The sequence below is a fragment of the Dreissena polymorpha genome, chromosome 12, assembly GCF_020536995.1.
Source record: "Dreissena polymorpha isolate Duluth1 chromosome 12, UMN_Dpol_1.0, whole genome shotgun sequence".
Lineage (NCBI taxonomy): Eukaryota > Metazoa > Mollusca > Bivalvia > Myida > Dreissenidae > Dreissena > Dreissena polymorpha.
Window position 1 is genome coordinate 53,861,845 of NC_068366.1, and position 16,285 is coordinate 53,878,129.

At 37.1% G+C, this 16,285-nt stretch overlaps 1 protein-coding gene across 3 annotated transcripts in view; it reads right to left on the minus strand.

The window, feature by feature from the left end:
* LOC127852785 (biotin--protein ligase-like) overlaps nucleotides 1-16,285 on the minus strand; it is a 33,966-nt gene that overhangs the window by 10,720 nt on the left and 6,961 nt on the right. For all 3 annotated transcript variants that reach the window (XM_052386753.1, XM_052386754.1, XM_052386752.1), the window contains exons 4-7: nucleotides 9,800-9,961; nucleotides 7,711-7,864; nucleotides 5,121-6,001; nucleotides 4,060-4,239 (exon numbers count right to left, since the gene is read on the minus strand). In XM_052386753.1, coding sequence (XP_052242713.1) covers nucleotides 4,060-4,239; nucleotides 5,121-6,001; nucleotides 7,711-7,864; nucleotides 9,800-9,961 — 1,377 coding nt within the window. The remainder of the gene's footprint in view (nucleotides 1-4,059; nucleotides 4,240-5,120; nucleotides 6,002-7,710; nucleotides 7,865-9,799; nucleotides 9,962-16,285) is intronic.

The following is a 16,285-nucleotide window of genomic DNA, read 5'->3' on the forward strand; positions in this document are numbered from 1 at the left end:
TTGGAGCTTGTACAAACATTCACAGTCTGAAACACCGACCATCAATGACTTTTTTTACATAAGTCATTATATATGGCTATCAAAATGATAAACCCAATATAATTGGAGCTTGTACAAACATTCGCAGTCTGACACACCTACCCTCAATGACTTTTTTCTACATAAGTCATTCCTATACTTGAGGGGAAGACGCAGAATACAGTACTCACATTCATAATGATTTACACAACTTAAAACAAAAAAAACCGGAAAAAACAGACTAAGATCACTTTTAAAGTTCGGAAAGCAGTTATAACAGTCTATATCGCAAAATATGTAGGCTAAATTACACTTAATCATTTAACGAATATGTGCGGAGCACAAATTGTTGCTGCGGGCGAAAAATTAAAATATTTTTATTTCGTTTTAAGATTTTTAGGTGCAGGAAATCCATCGAACATGTAATCAATTTGTTGTGGCCTAAATAATTGATTAAATAAATTATAAAAGGTACATTATCTAGAACTAAGATAATAAAATCTGTTATAAAAGCATACAACTGGCAACAATCTAAATTAAACAGACGCCGACTTTCTGCTTTATCTAAATTTATGAAATTCTATATTTTAATATGTTTAATATGAATTTCTGGGAACGACACACCTTCCCACTGAAAATATGTTGTGATTTATTATAATTTTCACTGAATCTTAAAAAATAATTTGCAATAATATTTTTAATTTAAATTTTAAACTAGAGCTTTGTCACAGACGTGACGAATACCCTCACATATCGCATTGACAAATAATATTTTGCATGTCGTCTTTACAAAAAACAGCGGACACCATGCTCAATTTTTAAAACGCACCAAGTAACCCCTTGACCTAGTTTTTGACCCAGAAAGGCCCATGTTCTAACTTGGCCTTAAGATCATCTCCATAAAACTTCTGAAGTGAAGATCAGATGTAAACTACTTGAATTAGAGAGCAGACACCATGCTGAATGTTAAAAAACGCACTAAGTGAGCCCCGTGACCTAGTTTTAGGCCCGGAATGGCCCATGTTCAAACTTGCCCTAGAGATCATTTAGACCAAGTTTGTGACCAAGTTTGGTGAGGATTGGATGAAAACTACTTGAATTAGAGAGTGGACAACATGGTGAGGTTTAAAACGCACTAAGATACCCTGTGACATAGTTTTTGACCCGGCATTACCCATATTCAAACTGCACCTAGACATCACCTAGATACAACTTCTGACCAAGTTTGGTGAAGATTGGATGAAAACTTCTTGAATTAGAGAGTGGACAACATTGTGATGTTTAAAACGCACTAAGTGACCCTGTGACCTTTTTTTGACCCGGCATGACCCATATTCAAACTTGCCCTAGACATTCTCAAGATACAACTTCTGACCAATTTTGGTGAAGATTGGATAAAAACTACTTAAATTACAGAGCGGACAACATGGTGAGGTTTAAAACACACTAAGTGATCCCCTGACCTAGTTTTTGACCCGGCATGGCCCATGTTTGAACTTGACCTACACATCATCTAGTTACAACTTCTGACCAAGTGTGGTGAAGATTGGATTTAAACTACTTGAAATAGAGAGCGGACACCATGCTCAATGTGTAAAACGTACTAAGTGACCCTGTGACCTAGTTTTTGACCCGGCATAGCCCATGTTCGAACTTGGCCTTCAGATCATCTAGATAAAACTTCTGACCAAGTTTGGTGAAGATCCGATGAAAACTACTTCAATAAGAGAGAGTACACTATGCTGAATGTTAAAAAACGCACTAAGTGACCTTGTGACCTAGTTTTTGACCCGGCAAGGTCCATGTTCGAACATGGCCTTAACATCATCCAGATACAACTTCTGACCAAGTTTGGTGAAGATCGAATAAAAACTACTTGAATTAGAGAGCGGACAACATGCTGAATGTTAAAAACGCACTAAGTGACCCATGACCTAGTTTTTGACCCGGCAAGGCCCATGTTTAAACTTGGCCTTAAGATCATCTAGATACAACTTCTGACCAAGTTTGGTGAAGATCGGATGAAAACTACTTGAATTAGAGAGCGGACAACATGCTGGATGTTTAAAATCACTAAGTGACCCCGTGACCTAGTTTTTGACCCGGCAAGGCCCATGTTCAAACTTGGCCTAGACATCATGCAGATACAACTTTTGACCAAGTTTGGTGAAGATCGGATGAAAACAACTTGAATTAGAGAGCGGACACTTAATACGGACCGACAGACAGACCGACAGACTGACAGACAGACAAGTTCACTCCTATATACCCCCTAAACTTCGTTTGTGGGGGTATAATAATGCGTTGATTACATGTTATAATTAAATATGAACAGTGTCCAATGCAAGCACATCGCGTAGCATTAATTCTGCATGTTGAATAGGAATAACTCATTCCAAAGTTCCCTTCGTACTAGTTAACCCCCAAAAATACATAGAGGATATTTGTTGGATTTGGTGGAATATTGATTTTAATTCATGAGTGATCATAGAAAATGATATTACGAGTGGCGGACACAATTCATTTTATTTTATACTGACAAATGATTATTTTTGTATTTTTTTGCCATTTGGGCAATAAAATTCCCCTTTGGGCGCCCCAAAATGTGATTAGATGAATGTTCAAGGGAAGCTTATCCGTATGTTTTTATAAAAAAAATTATGCAGAGTGATCGCCCTTGGTTAAATGGGGGGTCAGAATGGGGAAACCAAAGATATCTTAAAACAGTCCCCATCAAACAATAAAAATTATCAATAATTTTCACTTTTTTTTACTGTTTGAAACAGTGAAATATTAGTTTTAATTCACTGATATTTATCTGTCAACCATCGGAAAGCATAAAATAAAGGATTGTTTTTATGAAATTCTTATTAAACTCATGTATTATCAATATAAGATAGATTTTGCTTTTGAAAATGGAAAATGTGATAATACTGGATTATCGGAGAATGGAAAGAAATGGAGAAATGTCATATGTACCCATGATCAATCAACACAGCAGTGTTGTTATACATGTAATTCCCTAAGTATGAGTTGGGGGACCTTTATTAGTTGTTATGATTTAACTTAAATAAAACTTTCTTTACAAATTATGAATAGGAAATAAGATTGAGGCATGTCTACACAAAAAATGTTGCTTATTTTCGATATATATTGCTCACATATTTTTTTCGTTGAAAAGTTTGGACCAAATTTTTGTCGGATTCTCAATTTTTCCTGAATACCCGGTAAATAAATTAAAAATTCCAGATTTAAAAGTAATTTTCTATGCACATACCGGTATTTTCTCTTTAAATTCATTAAGTCAGTTTGTCTCCATTTCTTAACCAGCTCTATAAATATAGCTCAATAAAGAATGAAAAGCAAACATTGTATGTGTATAAGCAGAATCAATTACTACTTAAAGAGAAATATTTCCATACTTGAACTTTTTTAGCATTTTTTCTTTCCAATTTAATTGTTCAACTTTTTTTTTTTTCCAAACTTGGGCTGGGTAGGCAGTCTTTCAAATTTTAGCTGAAAACAACAGATGTGTGTGTCAGAAACACAATGCCCCCTATTGCGACGCTTTGAAGCCATATATTTGACCTTTGACCTTGAAGGATGACCTTGACCTTTCACCACTCAAAATGTGCAGCTTAATGAGATACACATGCATGCCAAATATCAAGTTGCTATTTTCAATAATGCAAAAGTTACTGCAAAACTTCAACCAAGGTTAAAGTTTTGGGACACACACAATGAATGAATGAATGACAGACAGACAGGCCCAAAACAATATGCCCCTGATCTTTCTATCCAGGGGCATACAAAACCACCTGAACAGCATACATAAAATATGCTATGGCAAGCCATAAAGACAGAAGTATTAAGCACTAAATGATGAAATTGAAAACATGGTTGAAGTAAGTTTAGGCATTATGGCATATTTATGTTCACTGCATACTTTGTTATCATTTAAGATCCACATATGGACAAGCCAAAGGCAAACCAAATATTTATTGGCCTATGATAATCAGAACAATAAGTATTTATACTCACTGGAGACTTTGCAAGGAGCTTTGCAGGTGTGAGCACTGGATGTTCTTGAGTGGTGCACTCCATACCAAGGGAGGTAAGCAGGTCCATTATAATCTCAAACCGCTCGGGGTTAGATTTCTTGAGTGTGTTGAAGATTTCGGGTGTGACCCCTAAATCGCCCGCTCCTTTGTCTAATAGCACCTGTATTAAAGATGTCTATTGTTTAACCCTTTCCCACTCAGAAGCAAAATGAAAATGGCTACCAGTATGTGCAAACGGCATAAAACCAGATCAGTCAGCGAGTAACTTGCAGTCTCGGTGATTTTTTTCCTTCTTTATAAAGTACGTGGTAAACGGCACTTTCCCAATTGGGAAAACACTACAAAATTCCCAATTGCTGTCCAAAAAATTCCCCATTTTAGGTAAAAAAAAAAAATTGTTTGGAAAATGCAACATTTAATTTAATTAGTTTCCCTATGCAGCTCCATGACTTGAACCTAGGTAAATATAATATTGACAGCTTGAAAACACTTAGTTATCAATTTTAAAGTATTTGGGAGCATAAAATCAAATACACTAATTTCCCAATTTTCAGGTTTTCATGACTCAATTTGTCCCAATTGGACCGGTACGGGTACTTTTCCCAATTGGACAAAAAAAATCGTTGAGTCTGTTTAGGTTTTATGCTGTTTGCTACTCATCATTATCTAAAAGTTGGAAATGAAGCCTTTAAAACTTGAATCTAGTAAGAAAGATCTTTAGTTTTTAACTTTCTAAGGGACAACAAACTATTCAAAATACGTATCTATGCGGTAACTGGTTAATGACTGAAAGATATATATGACCATAGAATGTAATAGGCCTTGAATAAGCAGACAGGTCATTTAAATCTTCATGTTGTGATTTGTATCTTTCTAAGGTTCTTTAATACAAATGTGACAAAGTGTTAATTTCTTAGGTCCATAAACAAATTAGATGAATTTTTAATTTCTTAGGCCCTTTTAAAGACAAATGTGGTGATTTGTACTTTTCTTAGTGTGGTTAACATATTAATTTCTAAAACATGAAAGCTTGTAGCATACCTGTGACAAAATAGCACATCCAACTACGTCTTTCCTCTCTACTGTGACTTTAACGATGGAAACCCGTTGTTCTTTATCGTATCCCAGCGGCATCACGGTGCATCCATCTACCTTCACATCATCGACATTATACGTGTAGCTCCCCGATATCAGGGACACGTCTGACCAGATACTGTATGTCAGCTGCGTTATCCAGCTTTCAGGATGAATCAACGTCTGTCCCACAATGTCTGCATCAAAGCCACAACCGAAACTTATTATGCGACCTCCGCTCCTAAAGAAGTCCATGAAAACCGAACCGGAGTCGGTGTATTTTTTCTTCGTTGCCAGAACTAGCAAGGCGGTGTTTTCTATCCAAGGAACAGTTTCGATGTCCTCGTGTTTAAGATGGTAAATGACGTATCGCTCAGGACACAAGCACTGCTGTAAAACAGCCCTCGCTTTTTCAAATTTCCGTACCGAATCTATTTTGCCAGTATACACCAAAACGTTTGGAGGTTTCGGTACAGAGCTAAACTTCAAGTTATCTTCTATACTGAATGCTTGGACATTCTCTGTCGGATCAAGTTCAGACAATCTTTCGCCCGCCCCACTCTCTGCGAATGACGCTGCATACTCACCATCCACTGAGCCTCGTTCTGACATATCGAGCATGTCCATTCGACCTACGCTCGATGCTGACGCTAGAGATTCGTTCGACCACGTTTCAGAGATTTGGTCATTGTGTTTTGTAATGAACGAAGCGAGGACCTTGTCTTTCATGGGTCGTTGGTCAGGCAGTACCTCTGTCGTCTTTTTCTCGCGTTCATCAGGGGCTGGTACATCTGTGACAGTGATTTCTGGGGAGAACAGATTGCTAGGTTTCCCTTCTGTTGCTATTGCTGAAATAAAGTTTGAATTCAAACTAATAGCAATCAAATGAGCCTTGATCGGAGAAAACTGGGCTAAATGCATGTGCATAAAGTGTCATCCCAGATAAGAATGTGCAGTCTGCACAGGCTTATCAGGGATAAAACTTTCTGCTTTCATAAAAATTTTCGTTTTAAAAGTCCCTTTTGCATGAAAATCCAGTCTAGGCGAAAAACTTTGTCCCTGATTAGCCTGTGTCCCTGATTAGCCTGTGTCCCTGATTAGCCTGTGCAGACTTCAAAGGTAAATCTGAGATGACTCTTCACGTACATGCATTAATTTTCCTGGAATAAGGTCCGTTTAATAGGGTTTATTAAGTACCACACATATACAACTAAACAGATTTTCTTCAGCCAAATATCTGAAGTGAATTTTTAACAACAGTTTGGTTCTTTATTCGTAAAACGTCAAAGCTAAAAGTTAAATAATTACTTGGACATTAAAACTATAATTTTACTGCAGTGTTCACTGAATCCTTGCATCAAGTGAGAAAAAATGGCATTTTTCACAATAATTATTTAAAATTATCTGAAAGTATTTATTTTGTTTACAAATTGGCAAAGAAAATACTTCAGATTCTTAACTTCGTATAAGGCAATCATGCTGTAAAATAAATAAATCCATACATTCTATGTTAAACTTACTAGAGCTTGCCTAAATAGTGACAAATAACGCTTGATTGGTCATTGTCGGCTTGGATACTACTTAAATGTACCCCTGTATGGAAAATGCTTTTAAAGGCACCCTGGAATTCTAACTCATCTAGATTGGCTGGGTATGTGTAAGTATAATTTTTGTACCCAGGTACATTTAAGTATACTTAAGGGTATTCAGTGTACATTTAAGTAGTACTCGAGTCGACAATGACCAATCAAGCACAAATAACCCCCATTTGACATCCGGGAATACATGCTTATGTTAAAAGTTTCAGCAATAGAAAACTTAATTGAAAATGATGCATAACTTTTGATAACATAGGATGAAAAATGCAAAACTTCACATCATAAGATGAAATGCATGTAAATAGTTGAATGAAGGTTTTACCAGTAAAACCTCCTTTAATTTGTAAAAGGGGGTTTAGTTATCTTAATGGTTAAACAACTTGAGATTACCCTTGCAATACAAAGTGACTAATCCTACATAAAACTTTAAATATTATTTTACCATGCTTTAAAATAAGAGCCCTTAGATTAAAAAAAGTAAATCTACAACTTACTCACAATCGAAAAATGAAAATGAAACATTGTTCATCCTACAATGCCATTGACTTAACAAAAGATTGAATACAACTTCACAATTGCCTGTTTTCACAGACCAAATCATAGACTTAGTATAAAAATAAATATATTTTTAATACTGACATGTTCTAAATTACACAGATTTTGAGTCTAGTCTAGAAACTTACATATTCTAAATATATCAGTCTTCATATATAACAATTACTGACATAACCAACATTGATAGTATCAATTAAATCAAACTCCATAGAATTTTTCTAAGATCTAAGTCCATTTATTTTTCTTAAGCCTAAGAAGGGATTGGTGAATAGGGGCATATAATCGAGATCTACAATTTACCAATGCTTTAAAAATGTGGACCCAGTCTTCGAAACTTACTTATGATAGAGATAAGATCATCATATGATGTTTTTAAAAATATGAGCCCAGGCTTTTCAACTTACTCATGACCGAGTGCACCTCCAGGTCCTCGTCCATTGTGAGCGTGTCGTCATTCATGGCCATCGCCATGGTAACCAGGGAGTCGAGGCTGCACCTCATCACCATGCCGAATGGCACGCCCGAGTGCCAGGCTTGCATAGTACCTAGGGTGAGTAGCTGTAAGACATTGGAGAGATTTTGTGGGGTAATGTAGAATAAAAGAAACAAGAGCTGTCAGAGGACAGCTCGACTATTTGAGTGCTTGACAGTATAACGTAAGCCATCATGGGTAAATTGTTCATATTTAATAATTTATTCGACGATCTTTCAATTATAAAGAAAGGAAAAAAAAAAAAATTGGGGGGGGGGGGGGGGGGGGGTTGAGAGGGGTTATAATGTGGGGTGTGGTCATTTATTAGACGATCTTTCAAAAATAAAAAAGTATAAAAAAAATATTTTTTTTTTTTGGGGGGGGGGGGGGGGGGGGGGGGGGTGTGAAAGGGGGGTATAATGTGCGGTGGGGGTAATTTATTAGATGATGTTAAAAAAAATATTTTCGGGGGGGGGGGGGGAGGTTGGGGGGGGGGGGGGTGAGAGGGGGGTATGATGTGGGGTGGGGTAATTTATTAGATGATGTTAAAAAAATGAGGGGGGGGGGAGATTGGGGGTGAGAGGGGGGGGAGGGGGGGGGGGGGGGTATAATGTGGGGTGTGGTAATTAATTAGATGATGTTTAAAGGCCCTATAAAGGTGACAAATCAATCTATTATGCTTATAAACTGGTCTTATTTTTAACTGATTTCAGTTACTCTTGCATAAAAAATGCTTATAACACAGCTTAGATGCAATGTTGTCAAGAATTATCGAAAATATAACCGTTTCATAATTGGAAGAAATGTTTACAACTTTGCAACTAACGTGGTGTGTAGCCTATAAGCGGTGACGTATGCTAAAATAGCCGAAATAAAATTCAATTTTAATTCTATTGTAAACAACTTTTTACCAGCAGAAAGTAACCTATTAGATCACTACAAACGTTTTAACCATTTAGAAGAGACATACTTTGTGGGTGATACCGGAAAACGTTAAAAATCATCGTTATATTTTTGGTGACCTGAATCACTTTTACTTTCACTTTCCCGAGTAAACAGCGATGTAAATAAACTGAATGTTTGTAAACACAATTGACTTGGAGGACACTGTATTTTGAGCTCAAAACAAGTTGAATATGCCCAATAGCATATATCTTTAAAAAAAATAATAAAAAAAAATGTTGCGGGGGGGGGGGAGGTTTGGGGGGGGGGGGAAGAATTCTGGGTAGGGGTGTGGGGTATTGTTTGGGTGGAATCCATTGTGGTATTCAGGTAAGTGTTGTTTTGTCAAAGTAATAATAATATGTGATAATAAATAAAAAAGTTATGGCAATTTAAGCAAAATGTTCAATTATCTAAGTGTAAAAGGGGCCATAATTATTTCAAAATGCTTGATACAGTGGTCTGCTCTTGTTTATAGGTTGGGGTTATGTTGGTAAACAAGTATGCAAAATATAAAAGCAATATGTCAAAGGATATAGGAAATATTTGGGGTAGTATGCAAAGTTTAACATAGATTTATCAATAATATGCATATTCTAAGTATAAAAGGGGCAATAATTCTGTCAAAATGCTTGATACAGTTGTATGCTCTTGTTTATAGGTTGGGGTCATGATGGTAAACAAGTATGCAAAATATGAAAGCAATATGTCAAGGGACATTGAAAATATTTGGGGTAGTACGCAAACTTTAACATTTGCTGCATATTCTAAGTGGAAAAGGGGCCATAATTACGACAAAATGCTTGATAGAGTTGTCTGCTCTTGTTTATACGTTGGGGTCATGTTGGTAAACAAGTATGCAAAATATGAAAGCAATATGTCAAGGGACAATGAAAATAATTGGGGTAGTAAGAAAACTTTAACATTTGCACGCTAACGCTAACGTAAATGGCACGGAAACGCCGACGCCGGGGTGAGTAGGATAGCTCCACTATATATATATTTCATATATAATAGTCGAGCTAAAAATACATATTGGCAGTGTTCAAACTAATGACTAATGATAAGCCTTGACTTACGTGAACTTTGTAGCTTGAGGCAACAGACAGTTCATGCTGCAGGAATTTTCCCGCATCGCCTGGTCTGGACGCCTCTATGAGAACAGTTATGCAATCTTCATCTGCCGGCTCTGCATCCCGGGCATGCAAATACTCGGTCCACTCATGTAGATTGATAATTAGCTGTATAAAAAAAAAAACAAGGGAAAAAATTGTCACAAAACCAGGTTTTCATTGTGACAAAAAATCTGATAAAGGGAGAAAACTCAAACTGAACTTTTGAAATGAACAAACAAAATTAACCCCCTTTGAAAGTTTTTTTTTTTTTTTTTAAATCTATTTTTAGTCGTGGCGACCTTGACATTGGAGATATTGACGTGATTCTTTCGTGCGACACACCGTCCCATGATGGTGAACAAATGTGCCAAATGATTTTAAAATCTCACAATGAATGACATAGTTATGGCCAGGACAAGCTCATTTATGGCCATTTTTGACCTTTGAACTCAAAGTGTGACCTTGACCTTGGAGGTATCGACGTAATTATTTCGCGCGACACATCGTCCAATGATGGTAAACAAATGTGCCAAATGATTTTAAAATCTGACAATGAACGACATAGTTATGGCCCGGACAAGCTTGTTCCGCCAGCCCGCCAGCCAGCCAGCCAGCCCGCTCGCATTCGCCAATCTAATAACCAGTTTTTTCCTTCGGAAAACCTGGTTAAAAAACCTGGTTAAAAAAACACTAAGAGCATGAGGACATAGATTTGCTACAGTCTGGTGTTGGAAGGTAAATTTGGCAACAGATAGTTTTCAGACAGGGGGATCTTTGAAAATATAAATTTAAGATAAATTCGAAAGAAAACCATGCCTAATAAAACATGTATGTACACCCTATCATGGCCAACAGACTTGCTGAAGAACAGTTGCTAAGCAAAATACCTATTTTTTCCTTGAATAGGTATAATAAATGTGGGAAGAAATGTGAATGTGCAAAACCATATGAGCGAAATGTTCAACAAACTGACAAATGGGCAGTTGCAAACCAATATCCTGTCTCTTCTAGTAATAAAATATTAAATATAAAAACAACAGGGCCTGAAAGGCCCAAAGTCGCTCAACTGAGATACAAAGGAACTGACCTGTTTTCTGTGCAACCCAAAATATCGTTAGAACAAATGTTGCAACCATGTTTGTTATGTTTTTCAACCAAAGGGCATCATTTTTTTAACTCGTCCAAGATATTATTGGGATGAATCTTCTGACCAAGTTTCATGAAGATTGGACAATAAATGTGGCCTCTAGAGTGTTAACAAGATTTTAATATAGCCATATAAGGAAAAATGCCCCACCCCTGGGCAGCCATGTTTTTCAAGCAAAGGTTACCATTTTCGAACCTGTCCAAGATATCATTGGAATGAATCTTCTGACCAAGTTTCATGAAGATCAGTAAATAAATGTGGCCTCTAGAGTGTTAACAAAGTTTTACTGTAGCCATATAAAGAAAAATGCCCTGGGGCGGCCATGTTTTTCAACCAACCGGCATCATTTCGAATAAATGTGGCCTCTAGAGTGTTTACAAGATTTTACTATAGCAATATAAGGACAAGGGGGCCATGATGGCCCTGTATCGCTCCACTGCTAAAAAAGGCTGACACAAATATTCTCGGCATATGCAAATACTTAAATATAGGCCCTATTTAAGCACATGTACACTTTTGTGACCCCCTGGGCTGGGTCAAATTTAACCCCAGGGGCATAATTTGAGCAAACTTTGTAGAGGACTACTATATCTCACTACATACAAAATGTGGTAGCCCTTGGTCCTAGAGTTAAGGACAAGAATATTTTTAAAGTTTTCACAAAATAAGCAAGATATAAGCGTATATAATGTTAAATTTTGTGACCCGCGGGTCAGGGTCAAATTTGACCCAAAGGGCATAATTTGAACAAACTTGGCAGAGGACTATCAGATGTTACTGCATACCAAATTTGGTAGCCATAGTCAGAATGGTTTTCGACAAGAAGATTTTTAAAGATTTCACAAAATAGGCGCTTTATAAGCGTTTATTCAATTTTGTGACCCCCGGGGGCAGGGTCAAAGTTGACCCGAGAGGCATTATTTGAACAAATTTGGTAAGAGGTTTATTAGATGCAGCGCCCTCACACTACTTTGGGGGAAGGGGTCCGCAGCCCTTAGGAGGGCAAATTTTCGCGGCGTTTCCCTTTTTGGGGGATTTTTTTTGACTTACTTTCTAATTATTATATTTGTACATGTTTGCACTATATTCATTGCATTTTTCATAATTAAGTATGTTTGCAAAGATTAAATTGAAATAGAATTGAGATCATAATAATCATGAGACACATCTTTCTATTTAAAAAACCTCCCAAAAAAACAATTTTTTTTTTTTTAGGGGGAATTTTTCCCCCCAAAAAGGGAAAAAAGCATACTTTTCAGGTGGGGGACTGCCGCCAAATTTCGGCGGCAGATTTAATAGATTGAGGGCCCTGAGATGTCACTAGATACCAAATTTAGTAGCCCTAGGTCCAATGGTTATGGTCAGAAGATTTTTTAAAGTTTTCACAAAATAGGCCCCATATAAGCGTTTGTTCAGTTTTGTGACCCCCAGGGCAGGGTCAAATTTGACCAAAGGGGCATAATTTGAACAAACTTGGTAGATGTCACTACATACCGAATTTGGTAGCCCTATGCCTTATGGTTAAGGACAGAAAGATTTTTAAAGTTTTCACAAAATAGGCACTATATAGGCATATAATTGATTTTGTGGCCCCCAGGGAAGGGTCAAATATGACCCTGGGGGCATAATTTGAACAAACTAAGTAGAGGACTATACAATGTCACTACATGCCAAATTGTGTAGCCCTAGGCCTAATGGTAATGGACAAGACAATTTTTAAAGTAAACAAAATAGGCATTATTTAAGCATATGTTCAATTTTGTGACCCCCAGGGCAGGGTTAAATTTGACCCCAGGGATAAAATTTGAACAAATTTGGTAGAGGACTATTAGATGTCACTACATACCAAATTTGATAGTCCTAGGCCCGATGATTATGGACAAAAGATTTTGAAAGTTTTCACAAAATAGGCCTTATGTCAGCATATGTTCAATTTTGTAACCCCCTGGAGAAGGGTCAAATTTGACCACAGGGGCATAATTTGAACAAACTAGGTAGAGAACTATAAGATGTCACTACATACCAAATTTGGTAGCCCTAGGCCCAATGGTGTTGGACAAAAAGATTTTTTAAGTTTTCACAAAATAAGCCTTTATTAGCATATATTCAATTTTTTGACCCCCGGGGCAGTTTCAAATTAGACCCCAGGGGCATAATTTGAAAAAACTAAGAAGAGAACTATTACATGTCACTACATACCATATTTGGTAGCCATATGCCATACGGTTATGGACAATAAAGATTTTTAAAGTTTTCCCACAATAAGCCTTATATAAGCATATGTTCAATTTTGTGACCCTCGGGGCAGGGTCAAACTTGACCCCAGGGGCATAATTTGAACAAACTTGGTAGAGGACTATAAGATGTCACTACATACCATATTTGGTAGCCCTAGGCCCAATGGTTATGGACAGAAAGATTTTTAATTTTTTCACAAAATAAGCTCTTTATAAGCATATATTCAATTTTGTGACCCCAGGGGCAGTTTTAAATTTGACCCCAGGGGCATTATTTGAACAAACTAAGAAGAGAACTAATTCATGCCACTAAATACCAAATTTGGTAGCCCTTTGCCATACAGATTGGACAATAAATGTGGCCTCTAGAGTGTTAACAAGATTTTACTATAGCCATATAAGGAAAAATGCCCCACCCCTGGGCAGCCATGTTTTTCAAGCAAAGGTTACCATTTTCGAACCTGTCCAAGATATCATTGGAATGAATCTTCTGACCAAGTTTCATGAAGATCAGTAAATAAATGTGGCCTCTAGAGTGTTAACAAAGTTTTACTGTAGCCATATAAAGAAAAATGCCCTGGGGCGGCCATGTTTTTCAACCAACCGGCATCATTTCGAATAAATGTGGCCTCTAGAGTGTTTACAAGATTTTACTATAGCAATATAAGGACAAGGGGGCCATGATGGCCCTGTATCGCTCCACTGCTAAAAAAGGCTGACACAAATATTCTCGGCATATGCAAATACTTAAATATAGGCCCTATTTAAGCACATGTACACTTTTGTGACCCCCTGGGCTGGGTCAAATTTAACCCCAGGGGCATAATTTGAGCAAACTTTGTAGAGGACTACTATATCTCACTACATACAAAATGTGGTAGCCCTTGGTCCTAGAGTTAAGGACAAGAATATTTTTAAAGTTTTCACAAAATAAGCAAGATATAAGCGTATATAATGTTAAATTTTGTGACCCGCGGGTCAGGGTCAAATTTGACCCAAAGGGCATAATTTGAACAAACTTGGCAGAGGACTATCAGATGTTACTGCATACCAAATTTGGTAGCCATAGTCAGAATGGTTTTCGACAAGAAGATTTTTAAAGATTTCACAAAATAGGCGCTTTATAAGCGTTTATTCAATTTTGTGACCCCCGGGGGCAGGGTCAAAGTTGACCCGAGAGGCATTATTTGAACAAATTTGGTAAGAGGTTTATTAGATGCAGCGCCCTCACACTACTTTGGGGGAAGGGGTCCGCAGCCCTTAGGAGGGCAAATTTTCGCGGCGTTTCCCTTTTTGGGGGATTTTTTTGACTTACTTTCTAATTATTATATTTGTACATGTTTGCACTATATTCATTGCATTTTTCATAATTAAGTATGTTTGCAAAGATTAAATTGAAATAGAATTGAGATCATAATAATCATGAGACACATCTTTCTATTTAAAAAACCTCCCAAAAAAACAATTTTTTTTTTTTTAGGGGGAATTTTTCCCCCCAAAAAGGGAAAAAAAGCATACTTTTCAGGTGGGGGACTGCCGCCAAATTTCGGCGGCAGATTTAATAGATTGAGGGCCCTGAGATGTCACTAGATACCAAATTTAGTAGCCCTAGGTCCAATGGTTATGGTCAGAAGATTTTTTAAAGTTTTCACAAAATAGGCCCCATATAAGCGTTTGTTCAGTTTTGTGACCCCCAGGGCAGGGTCAAATTTGACCAAAGGGGCATAATTTGAACAAACTTGGTAGATGTCACTACATACCGAATTTGGTAGCCCTATGCCTTATGGTTAAGGACAGAAAGATTTTTAAAGTTTTCACAAAATAGGCACTATATAGGCATATAATTGATTTTGTGGCCCCCAGGGAAGGGTCAAATATGACCCTGGGGGCATAATTTGAACAAACTAAGTAGAGGACTATACAATGTCACTACATGCCAAATTGTGTAGCCCTAGGCCTAATGGTAATGGACAAGACAATTTTTAAAGTAAACAAAATAGGCATTATTTAAGCATATGTTCAATTTTGTGACCCCCAGGGCAGGGTTAAATTTGACCCCAGGGATAAAATTTGAACAAATTTGGTAGAGGACTATTAGATGTCACTACATACCAAATTTGATAGTCCTAGGCCCGATGATTATGGACAAAAGATTTTGAAAGTTTTCACAAAATAGGCCTTATGTCAGCATATGTTCAATTTTGTAACCCCCTGGAGCAGGGTCAAATTTGACCACAGGGGCATAATTTGAACAAACTAGGTAGAGAACTATAAGATGTCACTACATACCAAATTTGGTAGCCCTAGGCCCAATGGTGTTGGACAAAAAGATTTTTTAAGTTTTCACAAAATAAGCCTTTATTAGCATATATTCAATTTTTTGACCCCCGGGGCAGTTTCAAATTAGACCCCAGGGGCATAATTTGAAAAAACTAAGAAGAGAACTATTACATGTCACTACATACCATATTTGGTAGCCATATGCCATACGGTTATGGACAATAAAGATTTTTAAAGTTTTCCCACAATAAGCCTTATATAAGCATATGTTCAATTTTGTGACCCTCGGGGCAGGGTCAAACTTGACCCCAGGGGCATAATTTGAACAAACTTGGTAGAGGACTATAAGATGTCACTACATACCATATTTGGTAGCCCTAGGCCCAATGGTTATGGACAGAAAGATTTTTAATTTTTTCACAAAATAAGCTCTTTATAAGCATATATTCAATTTTGTGACCCCAGGGGCAGTTTTAAATTTGACCCCAGGGGCATTATTTGAACAAACTAAGAAGAGAACTAATTCATGCCACTAAATACCAAATTTGGTAGCCCTTTGCCATACAGTTATGGACAAGAAGATTTTAGAGTTTTCAAAAAATAGGCCTTATATAAGCATATGTTCAATGTTGTGACTCTCGGGGCAGGGTCAAAGTTGACCCCAGGGGCATAATTTGAGCAAACTTGGTAGAGGACTATAAGACGTCACTATACACCAAATTTGGTAGCCCTAGGCTCAATAGATATGGACAAGACAATTTTTAAAGTTTTCACAAAAGAAGCACT